This window comes from Chaetodon trifascialis, chromosome 16 (genome assembly GCF_039877785.1).
Source record: "Chaetodon trifascialis isolate fChaTrf1 chromosome 16, fChaTrf1.hap1, whole genome shotgun sequence".
Lineage (NCBI taxonomy): Eukaryota > Metazoa > Chordata > Actinopteri > Chaetodontiformes > Chaetodontidae > Chaetodon > Chaetodon trifascialis.
In genome coordinates, this window is record NC_092071.1 from 6469752 (window position 1) to 6492174 (window position 22423).

The following is a 22423-nucleotide window of genomic DNA, read 5'->3' on the forward strand; positions in this document are numbered from 1 at the left end:
ATAACTTTTCTGAGGACATGTGATTGAATTTTGCCATCTCCACTCAGCTTCCCAAATTTGATAAATCATAATTTGCAAATGAAAATATTGAGTGCGTGCACGACTGTAACGGAGGAGGCAAATCACAGAGCAAACACGTAGAGAGAAAATCGCCTTTAGCACGCAATTAATTCACACGTCATCGCCGTCATCCTCTGTGCTCGCGTTGCTCATCAGCGTCGTTTATATATTTTTCTACTGCAACAAGGTGAACGCATCAAATTATTTGAAAATGCCATGTTGAGATACGCTCAAAGGCAACAGCTTAATTTACTCTATCTGCAATTATCTCCACACCAGAGACACCGTCTACATCTGCCGCTCTCGTCTGAGTCCCAACACTCAAATAATGACTTTCTCTGCAAACCGTGATTCAGCAACAAATCATTTGGTTTGTGTCAGTGGAGAGCCTGCACCGCCTCATTTCCCCACACATGACAGGCTGTCGCGCTTCAAACGCCACGCTCGTTTGCATTTCAGTAGCTTGAGTTTCATTTTTTCGTTCCATCATCAGTTTACAGCACGAGCTATCCGATGGTGCGGCGCGGAGTGATCGATGACCTCTCACTGAACGTGAATAGACGAGATTCAGCTGCTCAGATAAGGCTCCATAGAAAACTCCACTTCAACATCTCTGAGAGCGGGATACACACAAACACACACTGAGACCACTGCGCACAAACACACACACAGAGCGGAAAACAAACTGACAGCTTTACACACAAATACACACATAAACACACAACCATCACAACTAAATGCCTGACCCTTAACGCCAAGCCTGAACCTTCAGACTGCCCTCTGAAGGCCAGAACGTCCTCACTGTCCAAAAATGTTTTCACTCCCAAGATCTAAAACTCAAGCTGGTCCTCACAAAGATGGCTGTACAAGTAGACACACACACACACACACACACACACACACACACGCACACACACCCCTCTGCCCAGTCATTGAGTCAGTAGGTCAGTATGCTATGTTGAGTTATGGGCTGTATGCATGCAGGGCTCTCATTAAGTCCAATCTAGATCTGGACTGATGACATGACCAGGAGCTCTGTGTGTGTGTGTGTGTGTGTGTGTGTGTGTGTGTGTGTGTGTGTGTGTGTGTGTGTGTGTGTGTGTGTGTGTGTGTGTGTGTGTGTGTGTGTGCTGGTAGGGGGGGCTGACAGCCTGACAGGCATTAATAATCACACTCAAATACACGAGCACACAGAGCACTGTGTTTAAGTATTCCAGTCTGTGAACCATGCGTGGCTCCATTACTAATTTTAATACTATTAAAAGTACTACTACAACTACCAGTACTACCACCACTACTATAACTTCTGCAACTACTTTCACTAGTGCCATTGTCTGACTGAAATGAGACCATTACACATACTTTCTTCTAACAAAACTATATTATTGAAACAAATATGCCCATTACCATGACCACTACTGCTACTACAAATACTGCAGCTACTTCCAGTAGTACTACACTTACTGCTGCATGTGCACCAGAACTATTAGTGAGATACTCTGTCACAGGTTCTATGGAAAAAATCTACTACAAAAAAGTTACTATTTCCACAACTTGTCATGGTAAGAGTATAATGCTGAAGGTAACAGTGATACAAAAATAACTTTATTGATGAAGCACTTTTCTAAACAAAGTTACAAAGTGTGTTTCAGTAAAAGTTCATCAGACTAACTTTGTTTTTATTGTCCCCACCACTGCAACTTTTTCTACGCCCTTTCTTTATACTATTAGAAGTACTTCTTCTCTATCACTATTAGTGTTATCACTGGCAGTAGAAATACTACTGCAGCCTCTGCCACAGCCATTACTCATCCCCTACAAATACAAACACTACTGTATGCTGGGAACACTGCTGCTACTTAACGCTACTGTTGCCATTGATGCCAATGCTGTCAATAAAACTATAACTACTGTACAAGTGCAGCTGCTGACATCTCTACAATCTCCACTGCTATCACTAGTGCACGTTATACAGTATTTATCTTTACACAGCACTCATGAGCCATGAGGAGAAAGAGAAACTGTCACTGTGTACAGATAGAAAATACAAAATCCAGGTTTGCAAACTGGACAAGGTGTTCCAACGTGGACTCTTTCAGGAACAATCCTCACCTTGTTCTGTAAACTACAAGCTTCTGCCAGCTCTGATTCAGCTTGTTTGTATGCTGCATGAGACAGTTTGCCTGTCTGTCTTATATCTCCATCTGCGGAGCGGTGATAGATTAGCACTGTCTGCTTCCCCCTGAGCCGAACAGAACAGAAACCACAGAGGATGACTGTTGAAAGCTGACATTTCAAACCAGGAAACACACTCTCACTCAGGCACATAGAGACACACACAGAGAAGCTCACATTGACACCAAAGCAGGAGCACACACCCACATAAACAGACTCAATTAAACATAGATACACAGTACTGGCACAGCTAAACACAACCAAACGGGAGCAAACACACACATGCATGTATATATGCCCTCACATAGATGCACAAAAACACACACTCCATCTGTGCAGAGACATGCGTGCATGCATATATGGAGCACACGCGCGCGCGCACACACACACACACACACACACACACACACACACACACACACACACACACACACACACACACACACACACACACACACACACACACACACACACACACACACACACACACACACACAGGTGCACAGCAGCCCAGCCTTCCACCCACATAATAGACCTTGTTATTATAGTGTTGCTGAGCCAGTTTCCTTGACGCACAGTGACAAAGTGCTTTGAGTGCTTTTAAAGGCCAGCTTACATCACACACTAGGGGTGCACTCGCTGGTTATCTTGAAAAACAATCAGCATTGTTCATGTGCGACTTTGAAAGGGATGAGAGCGCTGACAGAGGGAGGAGGAGAGGGACGATGCCCGCCGTTATTATTAGACCGCTGAAACTTATTCACTGTGATTAAAGGTGCACAAGTTATCGACACAGCATGAGGTGCAGAGGATCCATAAGGGCAGCATGAGTCCAGCTAAACATTAAAGAATGTGCAATTTAAGAGTGACTTTTGTGCTCTTGACCAAAAAGTTTGTCAGTTTTGCACAAAATTAGACCAATCCAACAACATAAATGAAGCTTCACGTAAGCTATAGTTTGTGTTTACTGCCAAAAGGTCAGACATGGCTCACAAGGACGACACAATTATCACTCTGAACTGAATCAAAATAACCAATTCTACTGAAAACAAAGATGGATTTAGAGTATCTAACAGTGGTAACTCTCAGTGGACAGAGGAGAGATTTTGTAGACTGGGTTCGGTTGGCTTCCCATTCACTGCACTGTTTAAAGGAAATAAAAGGTTGAGCATTCAAAACAAGACGCTTATATTACTTTTTCAAACATATCAAAACAGAAGAAATTCACCACATTTCAAACTCTGCTATATATATATATGCAGCTAATGGCATGACAGCTCCCAGCTGCTGGTTGTCTTGGTAATGCAGCAGGTTTTGCTCAGTTTTCCGTGAGTCCGGCAGTCAGAGCGGTGACCATCAGAGCAGTGATGGAAAGACTTGTCACTGTAAGCAGAGCTCAAAGAAATGCTGATACATCTCAGCCCTCGACATGGCCTGAGTCGAAAAAACCAGAGACAAAAGATCTGCTTAGACAGCAAGGACATTAAACACTTCAAGAAGTAAATGCAAAACAGAATCAATGCACGCTGCGGAGTGTGTTTGTTTACTTCTGCATATTGATGCACTCAATCAAATAGCTTAAATTCCACTGAAATAAAAGCACTATGAAGCAGTTTCCTGGTTATACGAAGTTTGGGACCAGCTGCTGGAAATGAGAGAGGTGAATGCCTTTCCTATGCAAAAAAAGTAAGGAGTTGGAAACATTATAATTGAAGTCTTGTTCATTAAAGGATGAAGAAAAGAGGATGAAGCCGTGACTGCACTGACTGAACTGTGAAGGACTGCATTCATCGTCTGGCACTGTAACAGTAACAGTCACATGGTGCTGTCAAAATGTAAGACAGAGGCAGAACAAAGAGCAGTGAACAGAGAGTCGTTACTGATTAATCTGCTGATCATTTTCATGAGTAATCAATTAGTTGTTCTGTCTTTAAAATGTCAAACACCAAACAACTGTGAGAAAAGCACATCTCAATTTCCCAGAGTGCAAAGTGACGTCTTCAAATCGCTTCTTTTGTCCCAACCAACACTTCAAATGACAGAGAAAAGCAGCAAATCCTTACATTTAAGAAGCTGGAACCAGCATGTTTGTCGTTTTTGCTTGAAAAATGACAGATGATTAATCAATTATCAAAATACTTGGCAGATAATTTCCTTTCGATCAACTCCTCGATTGATCGACTAATCGTTGCAGCTCTGAGACTCAAATGGGTTCAAAGATTTGACTAAACAGGCTGGAAAGAGCAGAAGGAGTGCACAGGCAAAAAGCATAATCGAAAGGAAAGGAAAGGAAAGGAAAGGAAAGGAAAGGAAAGGAAAGGAAAGGAAAGGAAAGGAAAGGAAAGGAAAGGAAAGGAAAAAGGAGGAGAAGAGAGTTGAAGAAAGGAATAAGAAGAGGAGTTTTTTCTGAGCTGGGCATCATGGCTACCTGGCTCTCCACAGCGCGTCATGGCGGATGTCGACTCACAGAGAGAGAGGAGGCTAATTTTAGCAGCCACATCACAGCACAGGGACGGGCTCTGGTGATTGGCTGCTTGGAAGGTCCACAGGACTCGGGAAGAAGTGTGTTTGTGTTTGTGTGTGAGTGCTGAGTGGGTGATTAAGAGTGAGAAAACGACAGAAAAGGAGAGAAACGGGTTGATGAGAGAGTGACAGAGCGAGAGGGAGGAGAGGAGAGCGTGTGTGTGTATGTGTGTGTGTGTGTGTGTGTGTGTGTGTGTGTGTGTGTGTGTGTGTGTGTGTGTGTGTGAGAGTGTGTGTGTGTGTGTGAGAGACCAGTGCATTAGTACAGTGACTCAGTGATTTCAGCGAGCACAAACACACACTTTCTCTAACATGCACAGACAGGAATCTGGTACCTCGATACCAGCAGAATGTCATTTAACCAATCTTGGTCTTCCTCCAGGGATAATAGAGGACAAACACGCAGCCCGTCTGCTGTGACACATCATCTTGCTCCAAAATTTGCATTGTATTTATGGAGTTAAAGGGAACGCGGACATATGCTCTCCTGCAAAATGAAGACCAAAACAAAAACGCAACTTCAAATGACACCGAGCTGCTACAAGCACACCTCTCAGGAATTAGCCTGTTCCATTCTAGTCGTAACAATACACGCTTCCTAATGAATTTCTAAAATGAAGCTCTTAACAGAACAATTAAGGTTCAAAATGAATTAATCTGACAACGTTTTTTCCATCCACCAGAGGCTGTTTTTGTATCTTTTATATCTTTTGATGAACATAATAACATATAACATGCACATAGGAATGCTGTATGTGCTTTATAAAATTGCACCAGCATGCTACAATAAAGTGCCAGACTTAACGAAAATACTTCCCCAAATAACTGGGAAATAAACAACTACACTAGACTAAATCTCGGATCCCCACAAAGTAAGATTTAAACAAGCGATTAGCATTTGTACTAAGTTTGAACACTCAGCTGTTGAGGACTTGCTCAGCCTCGTCTATCCTCAAAGAGCAGCGTGAATCACATCGATAATAAGATCACCAAAACGGTCTAAGACAGTGTAATCCATATAAAAGCTCCATAGGGACAAGGTCAGAGGAATGTTTTGGGGAAACACAGTATTAGAAGTCATCCAAATTTTAGCCAAATTTCAAGACAATGCGGATGAATGATCGTTCCCGCCATTGCGCGATTATCATAGCCATTTCTCAGTACCGAGGACGCCAAGTTCGGACTTACGAACTTGGCAGTTCGGACTTAGCAAGTTCGACCTGGGCGTACAGTCTCTCCAGGACGGGAGGACGTAGGACCGTCATTCTGCAATTGGGACGGCAGCGTACTTGACGACATCACCATCTCAGCTTGTCCGTTAGCAGGACGACACATCTCCGAAAACTTTGGAGCAAATTTAAACTAAGCGCTATCGTGATGAATCGACCACAGATTTTAAGTTTTAACATCCACTTTCTCACATAAAATAATCTTAAAACCACATTCCGTACTACTTAACAGTAGCAGTCACCACCCGATGCATCATCGATAAAATGGGAGGGGCAAGAACACATCCGGGTAATTGACTGTACTTGGCGAGATGCGGACTTCTGAATTGGAACAGTACTTTGACTGAGACTGATGACGTTTCTCAAGTACACAAGAACACAATTACAGAGAAGAACGCATATTGAGAAACGGCCTAGGAGTCGGTTCATCCACAGAGGCAGTAGGTGGCGCCAATTCTCTCAGAGTGGAACCAGCTGATCACCCATGAGTTAAACATTCACTGTGTCAGAACTTATTCACTCATTAAACTTTTATTCAAAAAGCTAAAACCGCCTCAAGCGAGTGAACAAACTTGAGGACGTTTTAATCAACTTTTGCTTTTTCCATCCAAGTTATAAAACGCTTAACTTCAAAATGCGTCGAGCGGCTTGCAGACACTTCTGAATCTCCTCACTGCACTTTACCATCTTCCTCATGTTTGTTTTCTAGTGCAGCAGCAAGGCTTCCCCATGTTTTTCTTTATCAGAGGGCCACAGACCTCTGAAAAATGGCCGGCTCTGTCCAATTTATTTCTCCTCTTACTGAGATGGACAGGGAGGAGGAGAGAGGGAGGAGAGCTTAGTGCACGAAAAGGCAAGGATATATATTTAACAGACGGATGGGATGAAATGGGATGAAAACAGAGGGAAAAGAGAAAACATCTGGCTCATGGGACGCCTGTCCAAAGGGAGCAGAGAAGAAAGACAGAGGATGGGAAAGAGAGGAGGGAAAGGACGGCAGCAGCGTGGAGAAGGGAGAGCAGAAAGAGGGAAAAGAAAAAAGTGTAAATGTAGCTGGCCAGCATCTTTTCCTGATGTTCCAGGAGAATTCTTTCATTCTGGATCTTGTGTTTCTCCTCCATTCCCAAAGACAGAAGAAAGAAAGATACCTTGAGAGTAAGATAGACTATCTGGAAGACAAATGCGCATGGAGAAACCGTCCCGTATCAGCCAAGAAGCTGCCTGGGAATATAATCAAGGCTGGATTAGCGCACAGCCCAGGTGTTCTTACAGTAAATATCCATGACATTTTTCATAACAAGCCACTCTCAATCACGATGCACTGGAACAACGGTGCAACCTTTAATTAGTTCATTAACGCATCTCCATTTGCTGGAGGACAAGCGGTATTCAGGCAGCAGCGACCGCCATTTGTTTTAAACGATAAACAGTATGGTCCCTAAAGAAAGGGAGGAGCAGGATTTTTGGATAAAGCCACGGCGCTGAATGAATGACTGTGACCTCTGCAAAGTTCTTGTAAACAAAATAGTCTTAATGGCGATTAAGGCCAGAGGAGGGATCAAAGATTCGACAAGCTCACATCATACGATACTAAAGTCCAAATCAAAAAGCATTTACAGCACAGCCTTTTGTGATTTCTGCAAACTTATTTATTTTTCACCCTCCGTGGAGCCGGACGCGGTTCGGATGGCGGCTCGTTCTTTGCGCGAGCGCTGCGGAGCGGGCGCCACGCCGGGCGACGAGGGCGCGGGCCTCGAGAAGCCTTTCAGCGCGCTCGCTCCAGAGAGGGAGAGAGGCGTGAAAGCAACAGCGAAGGGAGTCACCGTTACTATGCGGAAACATTATCTCTCGCTAAACTGAATCGCTCGCATCAACAGCCTTTACCGACGTGGCACTTTTCAAACGACACATAAAGGGTTTGATAGGAAAGTGAAAAGGATTTCCTCTTGCTTTCTATAAGTCCCCTCTCCCATCTCAGATCTGAAATGTCACATCCGCAGCTATTAGCCAAACCTTGTACCGCCGAGCGCTGAAAAGGCACTCAGCCTACAATTTATGCCCCTCATTAGCGTGAGACGAGACAGTGAACAAGTCCTTTTGAGATTTCTCTGAACGCCGGCTCCTCATCACAAGCCCCTGGCCTGAATGATGCGTGGAGCGACGGCGCTCCCCTCCACGCCAAGGGCAGGCTGATTGCCAAGGCTTCACTCAAAGGTCAGGCAATTAAGCTTTGTTCCCGCTTCAATAAGGATCTGACTGACTGACTGTGCTCCTCCGTTTGAACAGATGTGATTTTTGGCCTCTAGCAAGCGAAAACTCTGCCCTCGGTTCATGTTCGCAATCACATATTCAAAGAAATTAGACTGAGACAGAAGGATGCTTAAGAAAAAGGCAGGAATCATCCATGATCACTCAGGCAGCTTTATCAATATTCAGGACTGAGAGTGGATTGGAGGTTAAGCAAGCAGGACTCTGAGCCAGAGGCTTCTTGGACTGGAGTCTGATCAGGGAAGAGCTCTTCTCCCTGAAAGTCCTTGGGCAAGGCATTTAACCTCCAAACTGCTTCACAAAAGCTACTAAATAGCCATATGTCAAAGAGGGTAAATGCACTGCGTCGCTCACACATGCATCATGTGACAGTGTGAACGCAGAAAAACACTGCAGCGTATCATTTCATCCAGTGCACAAAGTTACAAAAGGCGTAACAGACAAAAACACACACAAGCTAATTTAATATAAAAAAATCAAGCTTTATGGTTCAAACAAGGCATGCAGCCGCCGAACCGCTCCAGTGGATCTGTGCAGCTCCCAGGTGTGAATGTGTGAAACCATGAATATGAAGCAAGCAGTTAGTGAGAGAGGAGAGCGAACAGGCTCAGGAAGCCTCCCCTCAATAAATAAAGGTTAAAAAACTGGGTCACTGGCTGAAAAAGAGTGAAGGAGACTTAAGAGGCAGGAGCGATAAGCCAATCTCCCCCCGCAGAGTCCGATGCAAATATCATTCTTCGTATGGCGGGCTGAGGCAGACGATCTGGTGAAATGGCAAGCAGAGGCTGGGGGGAGACGTGACCTAGTTTTGGAGATGTGTGGCTGAAAAACAACCAAAACAACTACATGATTAATGCTGCTTTGCATGTCTCCATCTCCTGTTGTCACACTTTTTTTACCCGCAGAATTTACTAATGGGGAATAAGGAAGACGATTAGATGGAAGCCAGCCCGTGGCGCAGCGCTCTGAAGCTCAGCAGGTTTACCTAAAGTCGAGCTTTCACAACGACACATCAAGAACAGACCCCAGATAGAGGATCAGAGGTGTGAGCAGCGTTCGACAGATCTGGAGCCTGTTTTACCCTACACGGAGCACCAGATGGGTGGTATCTGCCACACAGAACAATATTTTGTCAGTTAATTTTTATATACTTTTCTGCGGCTTTCCTGAACTGCTCTGATGCACTCCACCCATCTGGTGCTGTGTGCAGGCCAAAATAAACGCTATGACTTGTGAATAGGAGCTGTTCTTATAATAACACACTTCTTCTCAGCTGGCCTCATATTAACGCCCACTCCGACGCTAAGAGGTTCTGAGTCATTTTAAGTAATAACCACTCATCAAAAGGTCTCTCGGATTTTCAAAAAGGAAGAAAAAAAAAAAAACCCGCTGTCAGGTTCCTCTTGCAGTAATATGTCATCAATCTGCGATGTTCGGCGTGTTCCAGGAGTTCTTTTATTTTCATCTGCGGTGCGTCGCTTCTCTGCCCCTCAGTCTGGCTCATCTGCTTCTGCTAAACGCACTGATTCAGAACAATCACAAGAATGATTTCTCATAACACTCAGAAAGTGCACATGAACACTCTGTACTCAATATGTGGGAGTTTCTCTCCTAGCTGAGGACAACATGTCTCGTGGACGGACTGCTCGCTGGTGCGTTGAGGCTTTTCTCGGCTTCGTAGCTGAGCATCGGCGAAGCACGAGGGGGTCTGGACGGAAGCCCTCACTCTGATCCTGAGGGACGGGTAGATTTCAGATTGAGCTGCCATGGAGCCGTGGGAATTGGCTTTTTCCATACATAAGTGAAAAATACTGTAATGTAGCGTGTTTGCGTCTTTGATTTAATGAAAAAAAAAAGTAAAAAGTAAAAAAAAAAAGTAATGATGTATTGCGTCATCAGCGTGGCTGACATTAAGAACGACAACGCATCACATGACGTCGCACGCAACACTCTCATACAGAAGTAAACATGGAGGTCAATCATTTATAAGCTGATGTGCAACGGAAGCCAGCGAACAGTGAGCAGATGATGACGATGTTGAAGAGAAAAACTCTAATTCTAGCTTTTTTTGTTGGAGCGACGGGTGCTACTTGAGTACGGAGGTGTGTGTGTGTGTGTGTGTGTGTGTGAACGCGAGTGGTGGGATCGTGACGTGGGCGGCGTCACAGACAGACTCTATCCAAACATTTCAGGATGTGGAGGGCTGCTTTTAACGACACCTGAGTGAGGTCGCACTGTAAAACATCACGCTTGCGTCTGATTTGTTGTTCACTGTCATGAAACAAAGAGATCTGAGTCACAGAAAAAGAGGTCGAGTTCGCGTCGCTCGTCCCTGCAGTCTGAACGTAGCGAAGTGACACATTTTCTGTTCTGCTGCTTGTGGATGACGCTGGGTTTAGTCACCTCCAACAGGAAGCTGGAGCTCTGCATTAAAGTCGCCATAAGAGCGCATTGTTCAGAGGGATAATGTGAGCTGCTCTTGCCATGTGGCACATCGATAACGCGAGTTTGCTAAAAGGGAGCTAGCAGGAGGATTCGACTCCTCGAGACCTTTTCTTGTGGCTCGAGAACGAAGGACGATGAACCTTACAAGACAAACTTTCATGAAAGTGATGGAGCTGCATGATGTTTCAATACTTCTCGCTCCCCGGCTGCCCTTGACACTGAGGTGATGACGGTCTACAGTATATGTGTGTGTGTGAGTGTGTGTGCACGGAGGCAGAGTTGGCTGCCTGATTTACACAAATCCTTTAGAAGAAGCACCAGAGCATCAATTAGCTACACATCAGGGAAGCGATAACGATGGCACAAAAACACCTTCAACAGAACTTCAGAGGAGTCGCTTTCAAGTGCAGCACATCAAAAAGTAAAGAATCAGAACGTCGTATTTGTCTGATATTTAATCCAACATCCTTAACGCTCCATCTTTATTTCCCGTGCTGTACTTTCCCCATCACACATGACTGCAAGTGGAAATCCAGGCAACTTTACCCATGAAAGGCAAACACACACAGACGCTGGTGATGGCAAACAGGAAGCAAACAGACACACGAGGAAGACAAATGACACATGCAAAAACAAAGCAAATGCTCATGGGTGCACAAATATTCGCTTCGCTCCCCAGACAAAATACACACCATCTGATTATTGTTTATATTTTGCCGAGATGTTCTCCGGCCAACGCCGTTAATTTATGTGTCAAAAACAAACATTAGCGCTCGGAGATGGAAGCACGACAAGTAAAAAAATCTCATTTTGGAGGCCGCGGAGGCCAACTCCAAAATAGCTCCCCTTCAACATGGAAGAACTTTCATTATGTCTCTTTGTTTGGCGCGGCTGAATTAAAACTGTGCAGACTGAGGCGCTTCGGAACAGATGACTAAAATATCTCACACAAGAATCTTTGACCATCAGGGAATCTCATGTCTCGAGATTTGACCAAGATGAGAATAAACATTAACAGTCGGTGGTAAACAATAAGAGGTGCAGCATTTTTCCATTAAGCTGGTTCTTTCAGGGTGTGCTCTTCTCTCTCCTCAGTCCATCCATCACTCCATCTCCTCATTTCTTTAACTCGCCATCCCTCAGCGCATTGCTCCTCACCTTCCTTCCTTCTCCTTCACATCCATCTCTTCTACCTCTGCCATCTTTCCAACAGCCGCGCTTCCTCGTCTGCCCTCATTTCCTTCGACCTCTTCGCAGTGAGCGTAAACAATGTTTTTTGTTTTGTTTTCAGATGTGAACACCTGGTAGGTGTGCAACGGGAGCACTGCTGACAGTTTAATACAACAGCTGGAGGCTGTGTTGGCTCACGTGTGTGTGTGTGTGTGTGTGTGTGTGTGCGTGTGTTTATTTGCACTCATCTCCCGGCTGGTATGTGTCGACATGCAAAGCTCTCCACCATCTGACCAGTTTGTCCATTCACAGGGCTTGGCACATGGAGTGAGAGAGAGAGAGAGTGTGTGTGTGTGTGTGTGTGTGTGTGTGTGTGTGTGTGTGTGTGTGTGTGTGTGTGTGTGTGTGTGTGTGTGAATGAAAGACAGAGAAACTGTATCACCAACTCTGTGCATTCCTGTAGCTGTTTGCATCTGGTTGCCATGGCGATTCACAGCTGTTTCTACCAGATCCTAATGAGCTACAGCAGCTGCTAGCCTGCTAGGACACACACACACATGCTCACACACACACATGCTCACACACACACACACACACACACACACACACACACACACACACACACACACACACACACACACACACACACACACGTTTGTATCTGTACACATGATCACTTAACCATTAATACATGTCTAACAGCATTCCAGAGGACTACACTTTGCGAGGCTGTTGGCACGTTGATGGCACATAAAGTCGACTGACACTTTGACAGCGATCCAGCTGTAGCATCCGCACATCTGGACGCAGCTGCGTTGGACTCGAAGCTTAGCCTACGAGTTGTTTAAAAACACTCGAGACCGGTTCACAGAGCTTGTCAATACCCCGGGGAAATTTTCCGATGTCCTAATTTGATTGCAATATAACCTCGGCGAGTGCGAGCAACAAGCAGGAAAGCAGTGAGGGGCTCTTCAGGAGGCTCGCTGGGTTTTCGATCAGTCGGCTGCTGTTTCATAACACTCTTCCATGACTTCTCCTTGGCTTACTTTATGTGAAAGCTACTGCCTTTTCTCCGGATCACTTACTTATTACTGATCTCCACTGGTATTTTCCACTGTTAAAGGCATCCACAAAGATTTTAAACCTAGTTTTATTTAGTGAGCACCAGCGCCTGAACTCGACGTGTGCATGACAGATAAATGCACATCCCACCGAATACCAGCATGTTCAGCTTTACTTTACAGGTCCTGGCGCTGCAGCTCTCTGTCACACTGTTATGGATACAGTCGCACATGCACACCGCATGCACGCTTGACTTGCACCCTCACACACATGCACATGCAGTAAACACTCTTACGTACATTATGCATGTGTAACGATGATGCAGAAGGAGAGTTTCACACCTGCTCAGCCTTTTTTTTTTTTTGCAGCCCCAATCAATACCACTTCCTTCCTCCCATGGTGCACTGGGAGGCTCGCTCTCCTGATACCACTTGTTGTTCAACAACCTCTTCCAGGCTGTGGAACCTCAAACAGTTGATGTCGGCTCAGGTGGCATTTAGCTTAGCCTGTTAGCCCCCAAAGCACTCTCCTCCTGTATGAAAATACTGTTGAAAGTTGTGAAACTATGACATCTGATCCAGCCTTCATCCAGTCATCATCCTCCATCCAGACCACTGCTTCTTTTCTTTTCTTGCACACACTCACTCTATGAACTGTTCAACTTAGTGCTTGTGTTGCAGCTTTTTGCTAACTTTGCAAGCTGTAAACTGTGAGCTGAACAATGGTTTAACAATGAGCTTGTAATATACCTCAGAAGATTACAGCAGATCCTCAGATCTAAATTTTGGCATCAAGAATAATTTTTCATAAACCACTTCTGGACTGGATTCTGCACTTACAACACTGACCCATTTTAAAGGCTTTCTGTGATTTGCTAAAACCACAGAAATCATTTCGTTCACCCATCCCCCACGTTGCCTCATCCATGAGAGTTGGCTCATTAATATTTGAATCAAAGCTCATTAAATATACTTTTGATCACAATTTGGAGACTTTTTATGAACTGTGCAGACAAAAGGGCACATCCCATACTCACAATATTAAAGGCCCGACAACAGCGATGCTCATTCAAATGCCATGCAGCTTATAGAAAAACCTGAAAGTTTTCAAATATCAAAGCAGAGAGCGGTTATCTTCAAAAGATCATTTTCTGCAGCTCTCCTGTGTGGTACGTCAAATAGAAGAAACACACTCTCATAAACAAGCACTTGCTGTAACTACTGGCATCTCCGCAGAGATTACCTGATGACTGGAGTTATTTTCAGGCTAAAAAACAACCAATCACCAGGCAGGAAAAAAGATCCAAATGAAAGGAATTTGAATAGAGACGTCCCCCCCGTCCGAGTGTGTGGTATAACATTTCGATACCACAAGCCTGGAAGAAAACCCCAGAGTGCAAAGTGTGTTTGCATTCACGTTTTGATCTCGATGTAGTGTGTCAAGCACCCTCTAACAAACATGTGTGTGTGTGTGTGTGTGTGTGTGTGTGTGTGTGTGTGTGTGTGTGTGTGTGTGTGTGTGTGTGTGTGTGTCCTCTGCCCATGTTGCAGTGTTTTGACAAGTGTCACACAGTCCCCTGGGGGAGAGCAGGGGATTTCTCTGAAGAAGGGGAGCTCTGCTTTTGTCAGAGGAGAGCCGCCGCTCTGACTCAGCACCACTGCAGCTTCATTACATTACAGTGCAGTTTCTTTAAAAAGAGCTTTTTTTAATCACACAAACGCACACTCTTTGTTTGCCGCCTGTTGTTGTTCGAGCGCTGCCCCCAACCATTAACCACAAGACCAACTATGTGCCGCCTGCGTGCGTACTGTATGTCATAACGACTTCCTGTTTGTACACAACATTTTAAAAATCCTCAATCTCTGCCCTAATCTAAACGGAGGTAAAAAACAGCCGTACGAAAAAAGGAAGCATTCGACTTTCCACCGGGCGAAGCTCTCTAAACCACTTCTAAGAAAAGTCAGAGCTGGGGCGAAAGCCTCGCAAAGGCGCAAATAGAGACAGCTCATTTTTAGAAAAGCGCTACGTTGTCATTACAAGTCCACAGTGTTTACCGTCCGCCACACCTCCCTTAACCGAGGGTGAGCATCATTCCATAAACTTGTCCGCATTGTGAGCCGTTCTTCAGTTTTCTTCCCAGAAGGGCCGCGCTGATGAGGATTTTTCACTGCCTAAAAATATCACCCTTCTTTTGACCTTTCTTTGACTCTTTCTTGATCATTCTTAAAGGCGCTGTGTTGCAGCAGCGATGTCCACGTTTATGTCCAAACACCAGAAACTCCACAAATACAGGCAATACACTCCATACCAAGGTTCAGGTCACATAATGTATTTCAATGACATCAGGACGTGTGAGCCCAGTCCGTCAGCAGAGTTAAAAACCAGATTTTACCTTAAGCATCATCTGCTAACATGTTTTTTTCCCCTACCAGTGAAACTTGTGGACTTTAATTCTTGGTTATACACTCGTTCAGCACCAAATGCCACATGTAAATGAGACATTTGGTGTTGGTAGTTGTTCCTCTGGTCTATATTAGCCTGATTCATCGACTGCGTGGCTGCAAAGAACGCCTATACGTCCTTTTAATTAGTCAGGTCAAAAGGGAAAAGAGTCTGCATCATGCTCGGGCTTCAAAAAAGCTGAGGCTATCCGCTCTTCACTCCCACTGCACTCCACCGTCAGCTGCTGCGGTTAGCCCTTTCCAGAGTGTCTGTTTTCTGTTTGTGTCACGGTTGCTGCCCATTGTCTCTGAAGTAAAAAAAGAGCTGGCAGGTCGGGCAAACCAAAACAGCGCAGATGCCTGGCAGGTGAGCAAAGTGAAGCCGCACTCCTTTCTGCAAAGGTGAAGAGCAGTTAACTGCAAAAAGAGTGAAAATGAGGGAGGCGACCTCAAACGTCTGTTCCAGCTAAGCGCTCTTAGTAAAAGGGTCACGACCTTTGACCTGTAAAACACACAAGTTGCTGCTGTTGCCTCAAGACACCGACAGCAATTACCAACACCTCTGGTGGAAGTGCTGACATGCAAGCAGCTGTTTTTGAAGAACCTGAACTCTTACGATGAAGCTGTAGACCCGTTTCTTTGTCACCCCATTAACATACAAATCGATTAATATCTTTAAGAGTTTCCCGGCTCAGTCGACAAAAGGCTTCAGCATGCTTCAAATGAGATAAGTTCGCCACCGCGTCTGAAGGAAAAAGTGTTTATACCTGTTCCGGATGGCTGCACTCAAAGGCCGTAATAGCCTCCACTTGGATCAATCCTGCCGCCTCTTTCCAAAACTTCTGTGTCTTTTGCATTTCTTTGCAGTTTCAATGAAATGCACCACGCAAAAAAAGCAGAGCGTGCACAGTCTGTCCTCAAAGACACTGCTGCACGTTTGATCCAACATGCTCCTTGTCTGAAGCCTGCACTGTGAAGTACAAGACTGCTGGGTTTCTAAAGTTACCCAATAGATTCACCAACATGGTACATGTGCTGTGCAAGGTGGACAAATTCAATGGAATTACACAACGATTTGCATTTTTATATCAGCCAAACCCTCCGAGCTGTAATCTCAAATCAAGCCGAAGCTTTAATTCATCATCACTCATCCAAAGTCATTCCTTCCTGGGGCAAAAACAGCAAAGCATGGACAACAATTCAAGCCAGAGAAATTAAATGAAAGCAGTGCAAGTAGCTAAAACTAGGAACCAAGAACATGTTCTGCTAATATCTCTCCAGCCTCACCAGGACAAATGTCAGCGCACCTTCAGCGCTCCACAAGTTAAGCTTTTCTGACTGCACTTCCAACACTCTCGATGTGACAAAACTTTGCACTGAACCTTTGTCAGATGTCACCCGCCCTCTTTCTTTGTTCAACCTTTGCTGTCGCTCACTGCTCCCGAAAAAAAAGAAGAAAAAAAGCACAAAGATTACTGCAACACATCATCCTTTGCGAAAGAGCAGCGTGCCCCGGAGGAAGGCGAGGAGGCAGCGTTATGAAAGGGAACGTGGCCCCTGGCTCTTCAGATGGAGCGGGGTCAGAGCAGAGAGCTACAGTAGTAATTACTGAGAGACTGATTGCTGACAGGACCTTCCAACAGCCTGTGGTTAACTGGATGGAGCTGAGGGGGAGGAAGCTTCAAATGCACAGGCATGACAGATGCTCTGCTGATGACTTGTACTTCGGGGTGGTTCGGGGGCATGCGTGCCATTTTTCTCTGTTCGCTCCCCTTTCAAAAGTTACCAAAAGAAACATTTGTGACGCTAAACTTTAGATGGGTTTTGACTTATTTTTTCAGGGGAAGGATGGGGAGAAATCGCAGCAGAGGCGAGACCAAATTACCCTCTGAAATGGCATTAATTCCTCCTGTAAAAGAAGTTTTGTTTTTTAAGTGCTTCTTTGAACATCTTCAGAAGTGCCATTAGAGGCTGTTACCTCCTCTCCTTTATTCATACGTCGCCCCTGATCATTTTTAAGATACATGTAATTTGCTCCAAATGGCGTTGAGTTATTTTTGGAGTGAAACTCTTCAAACAGCGAGAGACGAGTTCTCCTCGAACAGATTTGAACCCGCTTCACTGACAGAGTGGGAGGAATGTGTGATTGTGGCAGGCAAAGCATTGCCACAACTGGTGCAGTGCACCATTTTCCAACTGGTTTATGCCAGTTTCTTCCTCAGGGTGGTCATTTGAGAGCCCTTGGGATTGTTCATCATGACCATATGGATGTTCCAACCTGGTATTTTAGCCAACCAATCTGTGCCATCCATGCGCCGGGTTGATTTAGCTGTGGTGAAGGAGATGGCTGTATTTACATTGGACAGAAGTGTTTGTTCCAGTTAAGAGCTGATATATAGCTGCAGTGGCTGGATCGGGGCTTAGTCTTAAGTCTACGCAGGACACTGGGCACGGCACGGATGCCACAGGAGAATGATCTTCCTTTTGCATATGTTGCGGTGTGAAAGGTTTTGTAGTCTGTTCCGAATCATCAGCATAACAGCAGTCAGATCTGCCCAAGAAACGACCCAGGAGCAACTCTGCCATCTGAGCCCGTCCAAAACCAAACACAGCCCTGACTTTTGGTGGCTAATCTGGTTTAGATTAGCCACTGGATCATAAAAGCTGCGGATCATGCCAGCGTTCAGCAACCCCAACAACCAGACACAATGTTGGAATCTGACCATTTATGACAAATTCAGCAAAGCCACAACAAATAACAGACAGCAGTGAAATGGAGCAAAACTGTGAGCTTGTAATGGCCAAACAGAGACTGTGTTTCATTAAACACATTTTTGTGTACTGTACAAGCCTGAGTGACTGAACCAAACTGCCACATTGGCTTACCTCTGACGGTTTCTTGTGCTGGAGGCGGACCCATGTGCTGTTGGTGCCCGTATTCTTCGATGACCTGGACCACGACGTCACCTGACCTGCAGCAATAAAACAAAGAAAACCAGGATCAGCGCAATCGAGGCTAATTCGCTAAATACTCCATGAACGTTTTACTGGTGGACAAATCTTCTCTGACCTTCCGCTTTTGACACAGTTGTAAAGTGTTTCAAACCTTCTGGAGCGGAACATCTGACAAACTTAATCTGCGCTTGATTAGTCAAGAATGAGCATTCATGAGTGTGAACGTTGATCTAAACAGGGGAAAATGAAGAACAGGTCTCTGGCTGTAGATCAGGCTTCATGTACAAGGCACGCATTCAAATCCACTGCAACGAAACTTTATTGTCCCATTGGAGAAACTGGTTGCGCGGCGAGGGTTTACAATACAAATACAATAAAAACATGGTAACATCAGCCATTATGAGCCAGCAGGGAATCAGTTAGTTTCTCCAGAGCAAAAAGCCTCTCATCAATGTAAAAAACAAATTTAAATGAGCATGCGATGGAGTTCAAGGCCTTTGCAATTTACACTGATGGAGGCAATTTAAACACTGCAGAGAAGCACTAAAAGAAAGCAGCCAAACAAAAACTCTGCCGGCGACTTTTCCAACGCCCGTGGCAGCACCACCACTTTGAGTCAAGCCTTTAATTGAAGCCGACTGATGATGATCTATTAAGAGCTTTAATAAGTAATGACAGTATAAATAGCATCTTGTTAAGCAGTTAGTCCACTGTGGTCCTTTACAACCTCATTAATACACAACTTAATGGCAATTAACCAGACACTGGAGCCAATACCCCACCCACCGCTTCAATCAGCAGCCCTGTGTGTGTTTTCCTGTGCGCCCATGTATGTGAACACAGCAGTGTGTAATTTCATTTACGCTCTTCTACGTTTCTATAGATTTTTTTTTTTAATTATGAAGCTACAACATACACAGCCGAAAGCTCATTCTCATCTGTGCGCTGTGAAGGCTGTCATTAAAAATTGCATCACATTGGCAATTAAATTACATCACACTGGCATAATGGAAAACACAAATTTGCCAATACTGTGTAATATAGCACATTGTAACCGTGACTGTGTGTGTGTGCGTGCTGCCTCCTACTCAACATATTTCCCTTGCTACCGCAGCAGTGCTGCCATCGTGCTAATTTTACTTGCAACGTCTGAACAACGAACAGCGCCGAGGGCAGAACTGCTGTCAGGCTTGTCTTCAAAATTACTGACTCTCTCCCTACGCGCACACACACACACACACACAATTCACACATATACTGTACATACAGCTGATAACACACCCATGTATTCTGCATGCTCATAGTCACATACACCCACCATCACACACACTCTGCTCACATTGAGATGATGTCCCAATATCTCAGAGTTGTGCAGTGTTATATATTCACTATCACGCACACGCGCACACACACACACACACACACGCACACACAAAAACGCACTCTCGCTGCCACAGCGCAAGAGGAAAAATGGAGCGAATTGACAGCCATTCAAATTAATCCTCCACTCAGCTGTTCTGAGTGGTGGAGTCAAAGTGCACCACCTAACAGAGCGTGGTGGGACACAACGTGTGCGTGAGGGAAACCCAGTCTTCGTCCTTTCAAAGTAAACTTCAGCAGAGAGACTCCAAGAGCAAACGCATCAAAACTCATTGTTTTCATTTTTTTAACAGGTCCGAAAATCTTTTGGAGCGACGTGTCAGACAGCAGCGCTCTCAACGGCAAAGAGGCTCGGAGAGGCCGGCGGCTCGAGGTGGAGACACCTGACTGAGACAGTGTGTTCATCCACGTGCGTGTGTGTCATAGGTATACACATATTCACTGGGACTGTGTGCTAATCTGCTGGACGTATTTGAGTGTGCTCATGCATCTGCACTCCACTAGTGTGTGTGTGTGTGTGTGTATGTAGGTTACATCCACATGAGGCAGCTGCACCACTCCATCACTGCGGCCAGATAACCAAACGGGCTGCAGCGCAGTTGGAGGTTACCATCATGGCCGTGTGTTAATTAAAAGCCCTGCTTGGTGCACGGCAGCCAAAATTATCATGGGCATCCTTCAATTAGAAACCTGATAACCTCCAGTCAACAGATGCAGCTGGAGCCCACGCTGCACTGGCCAGGGGAAGCTAACGGCTAGCAGCTAATTATAAAGCAGGCAGCACGGCCTTCAGCGTGTGGCTCAGTCAGGTCTGAAAAACAGCCTGTTAAACCTGCTGTAAAATGCTTAACGCACGCAGACCTGCGACCACATAACAGTTCAACCTGCCCGAGGTCGCTTCAACCTCTGCTGGCAGCACTGCAGTAAAACGCAAGTTTGAATGGCTGCAGTACCCAGACGTCACCTCCACAGATCAAAATCCATTCGAGTTCAATAAAAAGTGTTTCCAAAAGCAACATCTGTGCCTGAACTCACTCCTTTTTTCTACTGAGTTTACTGAAATAGGAAATTTGATTTTGCATTAAACCCCAAAATCAAAATGTTTCATTAAAATGTTTTATGCTGAAGTGCAGAAAAATGTGCCAAAACTGAACATGCTTTTCATGATCTTTCATTTTGGGCATCTAGCTGAGGAGCTTCAGGGTGACTTCTGAAGAGAAACACACAAAAAAGATCTTTTTCAATAAAGAAATGCAACACTCTTTGATAGCTGAAGAAAGCAGATTCAGCCGCTTCGTTCTGATTTCTCATATTACCAAACTGACTTTTACTCTACTATGAAAATAACATCTGAAACCTTCTTTAGTTCAGGAGAGCTGATCTGACACACAACCAAAAGCGAGGTCCACTCTTGTACTAAAAGTTTGTTTTCGAGTTCATGATGTACCCAATTTGTGTCAAACAAATATATTTACTTTTTATTGCAAAATGCATGCTACTAAATCCCAAAAATTGTCATGTTGAACTGCCAAAAGCCGAGAAGAATGACATTTAAAATGAAATTAAAATTGCTAGCTGTCCTCAAAGAGTAAATGTTCCTCTTTTGCAGACGGTTATCAGCTGTGAGAGTCGAGTGCGCTTGTGGAACATTGTACTGCCGTTCAAAGGCTGTTTATTATCAAATGATTTTCCAGCAGAAGCTGCCAGAGCCAGGAATCTGTTCAACTGGCCAGATGTTCCCATCATCATGCGGCGTATCTCTTCATGTCTGTCTGTCTCATGGACTGTACAGGCCTTAAGGCAGTCGTATATACAGCCAGACTTTATATACAGTCTATAGTCTGTCTAAGTGGTTGTTTGGGTTTGTGTCTGGACTCTGGTAGGAAATCAATTTCCCAATCAATCAAACGATGCATCTATCATCAAAAATCCATTTATCAGTCAGCCTATTAACTACACTGCATGCGCTCAGCGTCGCTTCCAAAGCACATTAGGCCAGATTTACAAAGAAAGTGGAACACCAGAAATGTGAGATGCAGGTTTTATTGACTTTGGGGCCACAATCTGTGTGTATTAAGCTCCTGATTTACTGAAGCAGCAGCTCATTACACAGTCACACGGCGTGGACCGCACTGTCCACACACTTGCTGTGAGTGCAGGACAGCTCGGCTAGGTGCAGATTAGCTGCGGGATTTGTCTGAGATCACCAAGCTCAGAAAATAATATTACATAGTGGGATCGTCCAAAACGCTTAAGTCACCGCGGTAAACTCCACCTGAGCAACACTGCTTCTCTTAAAATGGCATCATTAAAAATATAAGTCAAACGAGTGGAGGATAAGGAACTGGCCGGAGTCTAGCCGTATATGCTGTTGTTGGCGGTGGCGGTATGGGCAGCTTCTGCTTTGTGATTGGCTGTTGCTCTGCCATAGCTTTCGCTAGCCTCCTGATGCCGCTCACAGAGCTGTTTGACTGAGCGGAGGGAGGGGGCGGTTCGCAGCGTGTGTGAGTAGTGATTGACAGACGTCAGACACTCCCTCAGACGCTCCTCTGGCTCTGATTGGTTGTTTTGTGTCGGGCGCGGTGGATTCTTGCAAATCGCAGTAGGAGCAGTAGGTGGAACCAATGGAGCTGTTTTTTTTCACAGATTACATGTTTCACGTGCTGCCGTCTGGACAAAGGGACAGTTTTAGCAAATATGACAAAAAATTACTTT

The 22423-nt window shown here is 44.9% G+C and overlaps 1 protein-coding gene across 2 annotated transcripts in view; it reads right to left on the reverse strand.

Annotated features, from left to right (window-relative positions):
• jade2 (jade family PHD finger 2) overlaps positions 1-22423 on the reverse strand; it is a 186990-nt gene that overhangs the window by 140086 nt on the left and 24481 nt on the right. For both annotated transcript variants that reach the window (XM_070982656.1, XM_070982655.1), the window contains exon 3: positions 18260-18345. In XM_070982656.1, coding sequence (XP_070838757.1) covers positions 18260-18345 — 86 coding nt within the window. The remainder of the gene's footprint in view (positions 1-18259; positions 18346-22423) is intronic.